General features: G+C 49.6%; 1 protein-coding gene and 2 pseudogenes across 2 annotated transcripts in view; 1 reads left to right on the top strand and 2 right to left on the bottom strand.

The window, feature by feature from the left end:
• The window catches only part of LOC147437175 (uncharacterized), a 262,737-nt pseudogene that overhangs the window by 164,617 nt on the left and 80,883 nt on the right, over positions 1 to 17,237 (top strand).
• Positions 1 to 17,237, bottom strand: part of LOC147437176 (uncharacterized) — a 122,482-nt gene that overhangs the window by 47,310 nt on the left and 57,935 nt on the right. The window contains exon 2 of one of the 2 annotated variants that reach the window (XM_086486781.1): positions 8,983 to 9,592. The exons of the other annotated variant lie outside the window; for it this stretch is intronic. Within the exon in view, the coding sequence (XP_086342907.1) occupies positions 9,294 to 9,592 (299 nt within the window). The 3' untranslated portion in view covers positions 8,983 to 9,293. Of the gene's footprint in view, positions 1 to 8,982; positions 9,593 to 17,237 lie in introns of those variants that run through there. 2 annotated transcript variants of the gene reach the window in all.
• LOC147437177 (uncharacterized) lies at positions 6,778 to 8,850 on the bottom strand (annotated as a pseudogene).

Genomic DNA, 17,237 nt, shown 5'->3' with positions numbered 1-17,237 from the left:
CTCGTAAAGGATAGAATCAGGAAATTCCATGGAGTGCTGGGCTTAAACCATCAAAGAGGGGATAGAAAACTTGAGCTGTATAGAACCCTGAAAAGGTGTGCCAAACAAAGCACCAAACTGAGTAAGAACCTGAGGCACCCTAAACTCTGGCGGTAACCCAGGGAAAGAGAGTTTTACTGGAAACCTCGGAACCTGGCATCCATCCTCAAAGGAAGAAAGGTCAAAATCTGCATACCACTGAACAAGAAAAACCAAGTGCTCTGAGCACAGGAGAGGAGACTGCTAAAGCAGCTCAGAAGCACACTCCTATGATGAGAGTAATAACATAAATGTGCTTCTCCCAAGAAGGAGATTGTCCTCAATGGGTCCACCACTTCGGAGGCGGATAGAGGCAACGATCCAATCTCTGAAGGATCGTGTGATACGCCGGTAACCCACAAAATGGCCAATCAGTGCTCTGGAAGCAAATCCGGAGGCGTTCTCATTTAAGAAAGGGCGGGATGACGAGGATGCAGTGAAGAGGCTCGACTCAGGAAGGGGGGGGAGAATAGGATACGAGAGGAGGTAAGGGTTGGGGTGAAGAGGACGCGGCGGAACAAACAGGGGGAGGGCTACAATGTCGAAACCTGTAGCACCAGGCAGACGGGGGCGGAGGGGGGGGGGGGGGGGAAGAGCTACCGCAAAGGGATGGGGAGGAAGGAAAGGGTGCTAAGGGAAAAGGGGATAACCTGCAGGAAATGGGGCAAAACACACGCCAAGAGTGGCCTGTGCAGGCTAAGAATGGGCAAGGAGGAAGGCCGCGCGAGAAGAAGCCCGCATCCCGCAAAAGAATGCAAAGCAAGGTGCAACGAGCAACGAGCAAGTTAACCAGCAAATAGCAATAGGGACATGTGACGGGGGAAATGGCCAAATAATACATGAGATAATGGGGCTGAAAAACCCCTTTCCAAGATATACAAGGGGAAAAGCCACCCGCACACAGGGGCGAATAAAGATGATACCAAAGTAACAGTAAAAGGCATAGAACGGACAACAATCCACCCCTGGGGTGAAAGCATCCTATATCCCATACGAGCATCCACTGAGACCTTCTGTAAAACACCTCTCAAAAATACTATGCTGCAATCTCAGACTATCCAAATCACTGAAAAACCATGACACTCGGACCTGAACATCTCCACCATCCACTCACAGAGCTCCACACATCCAACCTCTAAAACTTTAGCTGCCCTAGTGATGTCCCATATCCTGATCAAAGTGGGAGGTTGTCTATCTGCCTCCATCTCTCTCTCTCTCTCTCTCTCTCTCTCTCTCTCTCTCTCTCTCTCTCTCTCTCTCTCTCTCTCTCTGCTCGCGCGCTGCACCCGCACCTGCCCCCTTCCTGCGCGTGAAAATTCCTGCACGTGAAATTCTTGCGCGTGAGCAGTTCGCGAATACTCCTGCGCGCTGCTGCAACCCACTGCACCTGCGCCAGCAGGTGTATGTGAGTGTGTGTGTGCGTGCGTGTGTGTGGGCAAGAGATTCCTGCACGTTCCTCAGCTTTTGGGCGCCCCTCAGACTGTGTGGTCTGTTCGTCCGTGACCTGCTGTAGCAGTTAGTACTCAGCCCTGCACAGCTTAACCCTACTGTGGGCTCGCCCCCTGTCAGTCATTCAACGACCTGCTGCATCCTCAGCGCCACTACAGTCAAGGCAGTCAGTACAGAACATAACATTTAAGATTTTGCAGGCTTTAAAATTTGTTCTCTTCCCCTCTTCTTCACAATATGAAGAGAGGGTAGCTACGAAGCCAACCATGTCTTCCCCCATCATCAAGACGCCGACACCGACAAAGAAGACAACGTCCTTCATGCTCACGAATAAGAGGCTTGCACAATTGGAGAAGGACATGAAGGAATGGCGGATGGAGAGAGAAATATGGAAGGAGGAGAAAGCCAACTTCATCAAGCTATGGAACGAAGAGAAGGAGGACATGAGAGCGGAAATCCAAAATCTCAAAGAGGAGAAGGAGAGAGGGAACGGGAGAACGAGAAGGAGAGGGAGAGATGGAGGAAAGAGCAAGAAGAGATGAAGGCACAAATCGATCTCCTTCATGCTTCCCTCACATCCCTCACCCCCGAGGAAGGAGAGATTAAAGGGGAGGCTAAGGAAGCCCTCAAGGAGGAGATCACCAAAGCCCTCACCGCAAGCATTGAGGACAAATTAGAGGCCACCAAAGAAGGATGGGTCGAAGTAGTCAAAAAGAACATCAAGAAGGTAGCAAGAGAGGAAGCCCAAAAAGATGAAGTACTCATCGTACACACAACCATCGAAGAGGAGAAGATGCGACAAGCTCGCCGTCTCAATGTGCGAGTGACCGGCATCAAAGAAGAAGAAGGGTCTACACCCGAAAGCGATGGGAAAGCTTTATGTAAGAAAGTGGGATACAAGGAAGAAGAGATCCCTTTCTCCAAAGTTTGGAGAGCCGGCAAAGATCCAAAGAAAAGAGCTCTCATCCTCCAATTCGCCTCCGAGGAGTCTCGAACTTCCTTCCTCCGAAAGAGGGTCATCCTGAGAGGGATCGACGGCCCACCGATTTATCTAGATGATGACCTCACAAAGATGCAACAAGATCACCGTCGCGCGTGCATGCCCCGAGTCCACCAAGCCCGCAAAGAAGGGAAGAAGGCAGTATATCGGGATGGTAGGGTTATCATTGATGGCAAGACCATCGCATAGGGACTCGCGGCCTGTGGGACACACGAGGAGATTCATGTCACGGTTTGGAATTGCAATGGAGACTTATGGACACACCCAGAGAGACTTGAGGAGGTGATGAGAGGTCGAGACATCATTCTACTTACAGAGACACACGAGAGCCCGGAGAGAGGGTTACCACGGATACATGGATTTCAGTGGGAGTCTCTACATCGAGGATGTATGCGCCAGCACACCACTCCCGGCTCAGGAGGAGTGGCCATACTCTTTAGACAGGGGCTTCACAGCAGACTACAGATTGTTGCCCGGGACCCACAGGCCCGCTACATGTGGATTCGCCTCGAGCTCTCACGAGACAGGATCGTCTACATTGCCCTTTGCTATTTTGCTCCCACAGGCTCCAGATTCGCCCCTATTGAGCAGGAGTCACCGTACGCATGCCTCACGGAGGAGATTATGGAGTACTCCACACTGGGCGAAGTCCTCCTTATGGGAGACTTCAATGCTCGTACACGCAGTGAGCAGTGTGAGACATATGACCATGAGGACCCAGAGACACTACACACTCTAGATGAGGAGGCTACTAGGAGAGACACAGCAGACAGAGCTCCAGTCACAGCTTATGGACGACATCTACTTCGACTTGGCTCCCAGCACCGTCTCGTTATTTATAACGGGATGGTCCAGTGGCCCACCTCAGGGGGCCTGACTTGTATGCCACATGGAGTTGCAGAAGGAGGGGGGAGTACAGTCGACTATATTCTGGGACCCAAGGAGGCTACACACCTTATCACATCCTTCACCATTCCACCCATACCCATCGGAGCCGACCACACATACCTCTCTTTCTCTATCACCGGAGATACCATCACACACAGCTCCACAACACGCACTCCACACACCACCATCCATTTCACACATGAGTTAGCCTCTATTTACTCGGCCAAGGTCGAACATGGCCTATGTCTCCTCCACCCATCCACACCACTCTCAGTTCTCACCTCACATATCTCTTCCGTTCTCCACACTTCAGCTATTAGCTCTTTTCCACACACCACTCACACAGGACGCACTCCCCCCCCCGGGGCTATGCCTCAGAACCGCTGGTATGATGATGAGTGCAGAGAGCTATACCGACGCCTCCAGGCACGACAAGCCTTAGGAGAGATCACAGAGAGAGAGGCCAGACGGCATATGAAGACGCTGACACGCCAAAAGCGGCGAGCATTCGAAGAGGCACAGGAGCTTGAGCTATACCGCCTATTCATGAGCATGGATAGCGCGACGGCATGGCGCACCCTACGCGAGCCACGTCCGACTACAGCTATTGAGGATCCACAGATATGGCATGATTATGCAGAGCGACTTTATGAAGTGCCAGGGCAGCCTCCTATTCCACAACCACACGAGCCTCGCCCCACGTGCTCCTCCTTCTTTACGGCAGAGATGGTAGAGAGGGCCATACGCCGCATGCAGCACAGACGATCAGCTGACCATACTGGATTACAGAGTGAGCACATCATTTATGCGGCCTCCACTATAGCCCCGTTGATTGCACATGTCTTCAACCGGGCTATAGGGGAGGGCTTCCCAGAGGAGTGGACACAGCACACCATAGTGCCTATCCACAAATCTGGCGACACCCTGGACCCAGGGAACTACAGGACTATCATGATTGGCCACACGATGGCCAAGCTATATGGAGCAGTACTTGAGGCACAGCTCAGCTGCTACGCAGAGATCGAGGGTTTACGAGCTCCAGGCCAAGCAGGTTTCAGACGAGCTTTCTCCACCATTGACCACATCTTCGTTCTGCGCTGCCTCATTGATGGGGCAAAGGCGCGGAAGAAGAGGCTTTACTGCTGCTTTGTGGACTTCCGCAAGGCCTTTGACACAGTCCCACGCGAGAGACTCTTCCAGCGCCTTCACAGCATTGGGGTACCAACAGAGATGATTTGGGCCATATATGCTCTATATGAGAGGGTGGCGGGTCGGGTTCGTTGCCCAGGCGGTTTTTCAGAGACCATTGCTAGCACCATTGGTGTTAAGCAAGGATGCCCACTCTCCCCGACACTCTTTGGGCTATACATCGACGAGATCTCCGACTACATACTACGAGCAGGGGAGAGGGGAGCGACTTAGCAGGTACTCCGGTCCACATCATGTTATATGCTGATGATATTGTGTTGATTTCAGAGTCACCCGAGGGCTTGCAACGCCATCTTGAGGCCTTGGACGAATTCAGCACAAACAGGGGGTTGACTGTGAACCTTGGCAAAACCAAGGTTATGATCTTTCACACATCCAGTGCAGTGAGGAGCGCCGCCACCTTCACAGCAGCAGGAGGACAGGTTGATGTAGTCACCTCCTATGTCTACCTTGGCATCACATTCACCAGCCTACCAGGACCCTTCACTATGAGGCAGGCTGCTGTTGACAGGCTCACCCGAGGATATGCAGCTCTGGCCATGCTAGAGCGGAGGTGCCACCAGGCACACTTTCAGGAGCCCCGCACGAAGGGGTGGCTTTTCGACACCTTAGTCACCCCGGCCTTGATGTACTCGGCGGCAGTATGGGCACCAGGATTGACAGCTGACCAGTGGACACAACTTGAGAGACCACAGGTATATATGATCTCACGCTTGCTGCGCAGCAAGAAGACAGTGCCACACGACATTATTAGAGCCGAGCTCGCCACACCACCTATGGTTGTAGAGGCACTATTCCAGACAGTTTGCTTCATCCAGAGGATGAGAGAGCTACCTCCTGACAGACTTACCCGTAGAGCATTTGAGGCAGCTATACAGCTATCAGAGAGTGGACATGAGAGAGCATGGTACTCACAGGTCAGAGCATGGTTTGAGGGACACGGTCTTGACATGGAGAGCCTACCACCATTCCAGTACGACCCCCACTCACCATATGTTCACCTCTCTCGCAGTGAGAGGAACTTGGTATTGAGACAGGATCTGTGGCAGCTATACACTAGGAGAGTCTGGGCGGCACCTAGCTTGGGGACGAGGATGTCAGATTACAGAGACCAGTTTCTCACCATATTATCTGGGGGGTTCATACAGAGACCACGCTACATGGACACATATATGCCACATAGCTCACGGGTGGCGATTGGTCAGCTGAGAGTGGCTTCACACAGGTTAGAGATTGAGATCGGGAGACATACTGGTGTTCCGAGGGGGGAGCGAATCTGCAGAGCCTGCACAGAGGAGGTGGAGAGTGAGGAGCACTTTGTATGTAGATGCAGAGCATACACTGAGATCAGAGGCAGGTATGAGGCCCTATTTAGAGGACAGCCCACTCTCCGAGAGATCATGGAATCTCGAGATCAGAGACAGCTCGGACGTTTCTTACTAGAGATACAGAGCCATCGGGACACACTACTACAGCCACACACAGCTACACAGACAGAGGGGAGACAATCGCAGCTCACAGACTTCTTTCAGAGGATTTCCGCCCCCCCCTCACCAGACACTCAGAGGGGAGTGACACTCCCACAGGCGCAGGTGAACCGAGCTAGACGACGACCACGAGTCACAGGCTACAGGGGCGCGAGCTCCCACCACCGACAGATCGAGGAGATCCGAGCCCGGGAGCGCCGTGCCACTGAGGAGCGAGTGGCTCAGATGAGGGCTGACCCGACCGCTTTCATCCGGGTAGCCTTGGCACCAGACCCACCCATGTACCACATCTTACACCCCCCCATTAGTACAGGATGGAGCTAGATAGCTTGATGCATTCTCATGATTGTACTACCTTGAGCATACAGACATGCATATACCCCTAGAGATAGAGCTCCATCCCTCCTCAGATACTCCACTACCTACTTTCAGCTCAGTTTTGTATCAATTTTGTTTCATTTGTCTTTCCGATAGACGGATGACATACACACAATGTACATTTGATTTGTCTCATAGGCCGATTTCGGCCTGACATAGACGTTAAAAATCTTTCTTTCTTTCTTTCTTTCTTTCTCTCTCTCTCTCTCTCTCTCTCTCTCTCTCTCTCTCTCTCTCTCTCTCTCTCTCTCTCTCTCTCTCTTAATGCCGAAGCCAACAGGGCTTGGACCCTTTTCATTACTTCAGAAGACCAAATGGCCAAATAATACATGAGATAATGGGGCTGGAAAAAACCCTTTCCAAGATACAAGGGGAAAAGCCTCCTCTCCTGCACACAGGGGAGAATAAAGATGATACAAAAGGAACAGTAAAAGGCATAGAACGGCGGATAACAATCCACCACCCCTAGGGTAAAAGCATCCTATATACCATACGAGCATCCACTGAGACCTCATGTGAAACACCCCTGTGAAAGCACTATGCTGCAATCTCAGACTGTCCAAATCACTGAAAAACCATGACACTGGGACCTGAACATCTCCACCATCCACTCACACAGCTCCACACATCCAACCTGTAAAATTTTAGCTGCCCTAGTGATGTCCCATATCCTGATCAAAGTGGGAGGCTCTCTGTCTGCCTCCATGTAGAAAACCATAGGCAAGGACCAAAAAGATTGTCTGTCTAACCACACAAGCCTGCCTATAGCATCATCAAACTGAGAGGAAAGAAGATGATAAACCTGGGGACCAAAGAACCTCTCAGCCTGAACAATAATCTGATCATACAAAGCGTTTGCTACTGCATGTCCCAAGCCTGATCGTGTCTCAAACATGAAGCTCACCATCAGCTGAGAACAAGAACCCCAAAAACCCGGATCACCGGAAGAGCCCTCTGCCAAAAGAATCATGTCAACCTGTAGCGGGCCCGGCCTCAGTGGAGAATCTGGATATCTCCACGGACCTAATGCGAAGAAGAATCTTGGGAGACACATAGAGAGGGGGACCTGAGAGGGAGACGGAAAGCGGACCACTGAAGAAGATACATCCACTGCTTGGTCAGTATCTGTTGTGAGAGGGACAACTGCAAGAGCATCAGAAACCTCGAAAACTCCTGTCCCAGAGCCAATGATGAGGACTCATCTGCCACCCCCTCAGCAATTGGAGCTAAACTAGCCCCAACATGCTACACCTCCACCTCAGGCGGTCTCTCTGTAGCCTGAATATCTTCTGCAGGTTTCTGTCTTCTTCTGTAAACCTTCTGAGGCTCTACAGGAAGCCTACCTGAAGATCTCTGCTGTCCCTGAGAAGCCTGACTGCCTGCATGCTGTGTCTGTCTCTGACTCTCTGCACCCTGTCTCTGGCGCTGTGCGTACTGTGGCTGTTGTGCTGCTGCTTGGCTCTAGGTTGGCTTCTCCAAGTCTGAGTTGTGGGACAATCTTTCACCAGATGCACCATCAAGTGATAGTTCAGACATTGATTCGGCCTTCCTGTCACCACTAAACTCTGTGTGCGCACTGTGTCTGCCCACTCGTAGCGGATAGTATTAGGAAAGTCAATCGAGTGCGGGCAGCAACCATGAAAGAGGGGATAGAAGACCTGAGCTCTATAGAACATTGAAAAGGTGTGCCAAACAAAGCACCAAACTGAGTAAGAACCTGAGGCACCCTAAACTCTCGCGGTAACCCAGGAAAGGAGAGTTTTACTGGAAACCTCGGAACCTGGCATCTATCCTCAAAGGAGGAGAGGTCAAAATCTGCATACCACTGAACAATAAATACTAAATGCTCTAAGCACGGAGAAGAGATTGCTCAAGCAGGTCAGAAGCACACTCCTCCGATGAGAGTAATAACATAAATGTGCTTCTGCCGAAAAGGAGGATGTCCTCAATGCGTCCACCACCACTTCGGAGCCGGATAGAAGCAACGATACAATCTCTGAAGGATCCTCTGATATGCCGGTAGCCCACCTCTCTCTCTCTCTCTCTCATCGACCGAGCATTGGAGCTACAGAGATACAGACGACCGCGACTGAGGAGAGGAGCTACACAGCATCGACGGAGACTACAACAGAAGATTCGAGCCATACTCTCTCGACATCCAGAGTGCAGATGAGGATGGATCCTCACCATTTCTTCCATCTTTGTTTCACACACTGTTACATCCAGTTTACCGGGTACCTATTGTATCAGCTGCTACACCCACATAGTTTTAGATTGTAGTAGTAGTAGTATTTTGTTCCACTTCTAGTTCTTTTCTAGTTCTTTTGTACCCAGACATGGTATTAGATTCACTATTTTGTAACTGATTGGTCTCATAGGTCATTTTGGCCTTTTGAAGACGTTAATATAACATTTCATTTCATTTCATTTCTCTCTCTCTCTCTCTCTCTCTCTCTCTCTCTCTCTCTCTCTCTCTCTCTCTCTCTCTTTTGGAGTAACCACTGGGCTTGTACCCTTCATATTACTTGAAGCCAAAAGGCTGAAAATACCTGAAATCCATGGGAGATATCCCAAATGATAATCAATACAACTGGATGTCTTGGTTAAAAACCCTCAAGAATAAACATAAAGCTGTGAGGGAAAAGTACCCAGAAGGTAATACAAAAAGATGATAAGGGAAAAGGGAACTAGGAGAACAAGTTGTGAACCCTGCTGATTGCACAGATCTGCTAGGTCTCTCCCAGCGATGCAGCCCCAGGAGCGCCCACAACCTCTCAACGCTCAGAGTCCACTATACACCTGCCTCAACCACCAATCAAATCTCCCAAGGAACTCTGAAACCATGATGCTGGCCCTCCACGATGTCCCTGAACCACTCGGTAATCAATCTGGATCCGATGCCGAAGAAGGTAGAAGTGGCTCTGGCATCCCATCTCTGAAAAGAAGAAGGAAGAACTGTAGAGTCCTCCAACACGAAGCCCATAGGAATACACCAGAAGGAACCTGAATCTGACCAAAACAACTGACCAATGGAACTGTCGAACTGACGAGAAAGTAGGCTGTTGGCCAGAGTGCCAAGATAGTTCTCTGCCAAGAGAGAAACCTGATCAAAGAACCTGTCATAAACTGTCACTAAGTCCCACTCTCTATCATGCCTCGTCTCAAACATAACTCTAAACATGGGAGAAGAGGTCGAGCCCTGTAAAATAGCACCCCCCCCTGGAAGAAAACTGTAAGAACATCAACCGAATCTGAAGGGGACCATCTCTCAATCTGCCAATAGGGCTCCTCCAAGGGCCTCAGAAGAGAAGAAGTGACTGGGTAACCACTGAGACAAAGGCATGTCGGACTCGGAAGAGAAATGAGAGGGAGGAGAGACAACTCTGATAAACCTAGGGGGTATAATCATAGGTGTTTCTCCAACCTCCACTGGTCCTGTAGCAACTGAAAGCTGTACCACTGAAGGGATCACTGAAAGAGGTACCTCTGCTGAATCTCCAAGGGCCTCTCTGACCACTGTGTCAGCATGGGGGACCTCCTCCTCCTGTAGTCTCTCCGGAGGCTGCTCCTCCGCTGCCAGAACTGGCTCTCTACTCTCATCCTATGCTGTCATCTCAGGAGGTCTACATGGAGGCTGCTCCTCCACTCCTACTCTGTCTCTGCGGCGGTAGACCTTCCTTACTACTGCCGGAGGCTTCTCTGCCATCTTCTGACGCTGGGGCTTGGCTGAACTGTGAGCCAAACCCCCTGCATGTTCGACACTGCTGTAGCATAGGACATGGACTCCATGCCAGGTACGGGGTGGCTGTGTCTGATTGCCCCTAGGTTGACCTTCCCAATTCCGAGCTTTAGGACAATCTTTCACAAGACTCTCTGGCATACACTTACCTTGGGATAGTCTTCACTGGGCCGAGGTTTTCTTTGGGGAGAGCAGCAGAGACTAGACTGACCAGAGCTTATGCGGCCTTGGGAGGCTTGGAGAGGATGTGTTCGCAGGTTCAGTTCCAGGAACCTCGGACAAAGTTATGGCTCTTTGATACTTTAGTAGCCTCAGCTATGATGTATGGGGTACAGGTATGGGGACCTCCTGTAGGCCAGGATGGTTGGAGACGTATGGAGAGGCCCTTGGTATCTATGATCTCCCGATTGATTAGAGCCAAGGCCTCCGTACCTCACGCGATCATTCGAGCAGAGCTAGCTGCCCCCCGCATGGAGATTGAGGCGCTTACCAGATCAGTGTCCTTTGTGCACAGCCTATGGGATACTACTAGAGACAGATATGCTAGACTGGCCCTTGAGTCTTCCAGACAGTTAGCTCTACAGGGGGACACTTCATGCTGGTATGCACAGATGACTTCATGGTTTCAGACGCATGGCTTCACCATGGACAGGTTGCCCCCTTTCCAGTATTCTCTTCAGGCACCCTCGCTGTCTCTTACACGGGTGGAGATCACTAGACTCATTCGTCAGGACCTGATCCAGCTCGACACCAGGAGGACATGGATAGAGCCGCCTCAGGAGTTGAGCACGAAGATGGCTTTCTATAGAGAGCATCTTCTCCACCTCACAGGAGATGGGTTTGTGATTCGACCCAGCTACATGGACACACATATGTCTCATGGTTTGCGTTGTGCCATTGGTCAGATACGCACATCCTCACATCAGCTCGAGATTGAGACTGGTAGATTCAGAGGGATACCAACAGACAGCAGGATATGCCGATTATGCCAGAGAGAGCCAGAGACAGAGTTGCACTACATATGTCATTGCACAGTGTTCTATGAGATACGGGGGCGTTTCCACTGCTTATTCAGAGAGGGTTTTGGTCCTCTATCTAGGGTCATGAGTTATGAGGATCAGAGATGTCTTGGACTATATCTACTTGAGTTACACAGGTATAGAGACACTTTACTGGGGAGAGCTAGAGAAAGGCAGTCCCAGAGACACATTACAGATTTCTTTTCACTAGATATGGGAAAGCCAGAGGAGCAGCCACCACTGCAGAGCTCGTCCCACACTCATTCGACCACTACTGGCACTCTCATCGACCGAGCATTGGAGCTACAGAGATACAGACGACCGCGACTGAGGAGAGGAGCTACACAGCATCGACGGAGACTACAACAGAAGATTCGAGCCATACTCTCTCGACATTCAGAGTGCAGATGAGGATGGATCCTCACCATTTCTTCCATCTTTGTTTCACACACTGTTACATCCAGTTTACCGGGTACCTATTGTATCAGCTGCTACACCCACGTAGTTTTAGATTGTAGTAGTAGTAGTAGTAGTATTTTGTTCCACTTCTAGTTCTTTTCTAGTTCTTTTGTACCCAGACATGGTATTAGATTCACTATTTTGTAACTGATTGGTCTCATAGGTCATTTTGGCCTTTTGAAGACGTTAATATAACATTTCATTTCATTTCATTTCTCTCTCTCTCTCTCTCTCTCTCTCTCTCTCTCTCTCTCTCTCTCTCTCTCTCTCTCTCTCTCTCTCTCTCTCTCTCTCTCTATAATGGAACTGCTCATGCTCTCCTCCACTGTGCAAACCGCGCGCACGCAAACAAATAGCCTCTCTCACTGCCCGCACGTCAACAGCTGTCCACGCGTCACCTGGTGCTGCTACTCAGTCTCTGCTCGCGCGTCACACGGCTACTGTCTTTCTCTGCCAGGGCATTACACAGGTTTCAGCCAATCGGATGTACACTAAATGCAGCAAAGGCATTGTAGTCCCAGAGCCATAGGGTCTTTAATGTACAGAGAACACTTGATAGAGACTTGTAAGCAAATTGTGGGTCATGTATACACATTGAGGCTTATGAACATGTATGCATAATGTGGTGACACATGTATACATAGTGTGGATCCCTCTCTCTCTCTCTCTCTCTTTCTCTCTCTCTCATGATAGGCTTCATGCTACTGCTATATTGTATCATGTTGACACTTATCCCCACTTTGTACCTTTATGGCATGATACCATTGCTCAACCTACCAGCCACCCATAGGAGTCGGTAGCACTCCTATCATTTCTTTGTTTGTAGTTTTCTTGTTTGTACCCAGACTTGGTACTAGACTCATCATTGTAATCAGTTGGTCTCATAGGTCATTTTGGCCTCTTGTAGACGTTAATATATCATTTCATTTCTCTCTCTCTCTCTCTCTCTCTCTCTCTCTCTCTCTCTCTCTCTCTCTCTCTCTCTCTCTCTCTCTCTCTCTCTCTCTTTGTTTTCTTTTCAGAGACTCACCAGGCCCCTGGCCAACTGATGCCACATGTGGTGGGATACAAATGGGAGACAGCCCACAGAACAGTCACGAGATCTGAGCATGGGAGTAGAGGTTCAGGAGGAGTAGCGGTGTTGTTTAGGGAGGAGCTACAGCCACTACTACATATTGTACGGAGAGATGATCAGGCTAGATACATGTGGGTGAGGCTGAGAGCTGACACAGGTCGATTTCTATATATTGCTATATGTTACTTCCCCCCCAGTACGTCAGTATATGCTGTATCCAGAGGGCAGTCGCCTTTCTCAATTCTAGATGATGATATATGGGAGTTTTCTAGGGATGGTGATATCATCCTCCTAGGAGACTTCAATGCTCGAACGGGCAACTGTCAGACAGTCTTCTACGACACCTCAGATGAGATGCTTAGAGAGTTGGATGTGGGTGAGCTGGGGTTTGACAGATGCTCACATGACAGAGAGCAGACTGAGTATGGGAGATACCTCACGGAGATGACGACTACACATGGGCTAGCCATACTTAATGGCTTACAGCGGTTTCCTGGAGCAGCAGGCTTCACATGCTTTCCACACAGACATGGGGCCAGTACAGTGGACTATGTTATGACACAGCCGAGCTTTATTCCTTGTATTCAGGATTTCATGGTGGGAGCCAGACCAGTGGGCGTAGCAGTGGATCATGCTCTCTTGACACTGTCCGTATCTTTTCAGTTTAGTACAGCCCAGAAATCAGGAGGCAGGTCACACACCCGTTATACATTTACACCAGAGACTGACTCGGTTTATACAGAGGCGATCTGGGATCGTCTATGCACAGTTGCTCCAGGCCTCTCAGTAGAGGAGTGCACTACTTTATTGACTGAGACACTACATGATGCAGCATCAGAGGCATACCCACACACTCAACCGGATCGGAGGCGACATTCTGGGAGCATGCCCCAGAATAGTTGGTATGATGAGGAGTGCAGAGAGATGAGAGCCCAGCTTCAGAGGGATCTTCATTTAGGAGTCATCACCTACAGACAGTCGCGGATTGCTTTCCGGCGCCTTGTGCGAAAGAAAAAACGAGCTTACCTGGCCCAGATGGAGCGAGACTTGTATCAGTTGTTCTTGAGTAGAGACTCAGGCGAGGCATGGCGACTCTTCCATGAGCACTCCCCTCCCCCAGTGATTACTTCTCCTGATGTGTGGGGCCAGTATGCGGCATCGTTATATACGGTTCCTGGGCAGGATCCCCTTCCAGATCCTACAGAGCCATGTCCACCTACGAGCACCTTCTTTACCACTGAGATGGTAAAGAGAGCCATTGACAGGATGAGGACCCGGAGGGCTTACGATCATGACGGTCTAGTAGCGGAGCACTTTATACATGCTAGGGATATGCTGATGGAGGTTCTTGCAGTGTTGTTCAATCGTGCCATGTGTGAGGGATTACCTGAGACTTGGAGGTTGTCTACTATTGTGCCTATATTCAAGGCAGGTGATCCTACAGAGCCTGGAAATTACCGCACTATTATGGTTGGACACACACTGGCACGATTGTATGCATCCATTATTGAGCAGCAGTTGAGTAACTGGGCAGAGGGTGAGGGTGTACGGGCAAAGGGACAGGCAGGTTTCAGGAGGGGTTTCTCCACTCTTGACCATATTCTGACACTCAGAGCTATCATTGAGGAGGGCAGGTCACATGGGAGACGGATTTATTGTAGCTTTGTGGATTTCCGCAAAGCATTTGACATGGTACCGAGAGCTCGACTGATGCGCAGACTGCAGGAGATGGGGGTGCCCACAGTGTTGATTTGGGGGATTATGGCTTTATACAGATCAGTGATGGGACATGTACGCACCCCAGAGGGGATATCTGACTTAGTTCACTCCACTATCGGGGTGAAACAGGGTTGCCCTGTGTCTCCTACTCTATTTGGTATGTATGTTGATGAGGTGTCTGATTACATTGACAGAGAGGGTGATAGAGGTGCCCAGCTGGCAGGGACGTGGATCCCATTGTTGTTATATGCTGATGATATTGTCTTGATCTCTGACTCACCAGAGGGTATGCAGCGACAGTTGGATGCATTACACAGTTTTGCAGAGGATAGTGGATTGTCTGTAAACCTTGGTAAAACCAAGGTCATGGTGTTTAACACCACACCGCAGTGGATCAGGAGATCGGCACCGACCTTCACGTATGGTCAAGAGATTGTGGAGTATACAGATGCATACACTTACCTTGGGATAGTCTTCACTAGGCCGAGGTTTTCTTTGGGGAGAGCAGCAAAGACTAGACTGACCAGAGCTTATGCGGCCTTGGGAGGCTTGGAGAGGATGTGTTCGCAGGTTCAGTTCCAGGAACCTCGGACAAAGTTATGGCTCTTTGATACTTTAGTAGCCTCAGCTATGATGTATGGGGTACAGGTATGGGGACCTTCTGTAGGCCAGGATGGTTGGAGAAGTATGGAGAGGCCCTTGGTATCTATGATCTCCCGATTGATTAGAGCCAAGGCCTCCGTACCTCACGCGATCATTCGAGCAGAGCTAGCTGCCCCCCCCATGGAGATTGAGGCGCTTACCAGATCAGTGTCCTTTGTGCACAGCCTATGGGATACTACTAGAGACAGATATGCTAGATTGGCCCTTGAGTCTTCCAGACAGTTAGCTCTACAGGGGGACACTTCATGCTGGTATGCACAGATGACTTCATGGTTTCAGACGCATGGCTTCACCATGGACAGGTTGCCCCCTTTCCAATATTCTCTTCAGGCACCCTCGCTGTCTCTTACACGGGTGGAGATCACTAGACTCATTCGTCAGGACCTGATCCAGCTCGACACCAGGAGGACATGGATAGAGCCGCATCAGGAGTTGAGCACGAAGATGGCTTTCTATAGAGAGCATCTTCTCCACCTCACAGGAGATGGGTTTGTGATTCGACCCAACTACATGGACACACATATGTCTCATGGTTTGCGTTGTGCCATTGGTCAGATACGCACATCCTCACATCAGCTCGAGATTGAGACCGGTAGATTCAGAGGGATACCAGCAGACAGCAGGATATGCCGATTATGCCAAAGAGAGCCAGAGACAGAGTTGCACTACATATGTCATTGCACAGTGTTCTATGAGATACGGGGGCGTTTCCACTGCTTATTCAGAGAGGGTTTTGGTCCTCTATCTAGGGTCATGAGTTATGAGGATCAGAGATGTCTTGGACTATATCTACTTGAGTTACACAGGTATAGAGACACTTTACTGGGGAGAGCTAGAGAGAGGCAGTCCCAGAGACACATTACAGATTTCTTTTCACTAGATATGGGACAGCCAGAGGAGCAGCCACCACTGCAGAGCTCGTCCCACACTCATTCGACCACTACTGGCACTCTCATCGACCGAGCATTGGAGCTACAGAGATACAGACGACCGCGACTGAGGAGAGGAGCTACACAGCATCGACGGAGACTACAACAGAAGATTCGAGCCATACTCTCTCGACATCCAGAGTGCAGATGAGGATGGATCCTCACCATTTCTTCCATCTTTGTTTCACACACTGTTACATCCAGTTTACCGGGTACCTATTGTATCAGCTGCTACACCCACGTAGTTTTAGATTGTAGTAGTAGTAGTAGTATTTTGTTCCACTTCTAGTTCTTTTCTAGTTCTTTTGTACCCAGACATGGTATTAGATTCACTATTTTGTAACTGATTGGTCTCATAGGTCATTTTGGCCTTTTGAAGACGTTAATATAACATTTCATTTCATTTCATTTCTCTCTCTCTCTCTCTCTCTCTCTCTCTCTCTCTCTCTCTCTCTCTCTCTCTCTCTCTCTCTCTCTCTCTCTCTCTCTCTCTCTCTCGTTGGAGTAACCACTGGGCTTGTACGCTTCATATTACTTCAAGCCAAAAGGCTGATAATACAAGAAATCCATGGGAGATATCCCAAATGATAATCAATACAACTAGATGTTTGGGTTAAAAACCCTCAAGGATAAACATAAAGCTGTGAGGGAAAAGTACTTAGAAGGTAATACAAAAAGAATGATAAGGGAAAAGGGAACTAGGAGAACTAGCTGTGAACCCTGATGACGACACAAATCTGCCTAGGCTCTCCCAACGATGCAGCCCTAGGAGTGCCCACAACCTCTCAATGCTCAAAATCCACTAGACACCTGCCTGTACCACCAATCATATCTCCCAAGGAACTCTAAAACCATGATGTAGGCCTTCCAGGATGTCCCTGGACCACTCTGTAATTGATCTGGATCTGATGTCGAGGAAGGTAGAAGTGGCCCTAGAATCCCATCTCTGAAAGAAAGATGGAAGAACTGTACAGTCCTCCAACACGTAGACCATAGGATTGCACCAGAAAGAACTTGACTCTGACGAAAACAACTGACCAATGGCGCTGTCGAACTGACGAGAGAGAGATATATTTTTATGTGCATATAATGTTTTTATGTCACACATGCTTGCGACGGATTCGTCCCTCAAGCACCGAGTAGAT

Source organism: Adiantum capillus-veneris, chromosome 17 (assembly GCF_014529385.1).
Source record: "Adiantum capillus-veneris isolate H3 chromosome 17, ASM1452938v2, whole genome shotgun sequence".
NCBI lineage: Eukaryota > Viridiplantae > Streptophyta > Polypodiopsida > Polypodiales > Pteridaceae > Adiantum > Adiantum capillus-veneris.
This window is presented reverse-complemented; position numbering and strand designations above follow the sequence as displayed.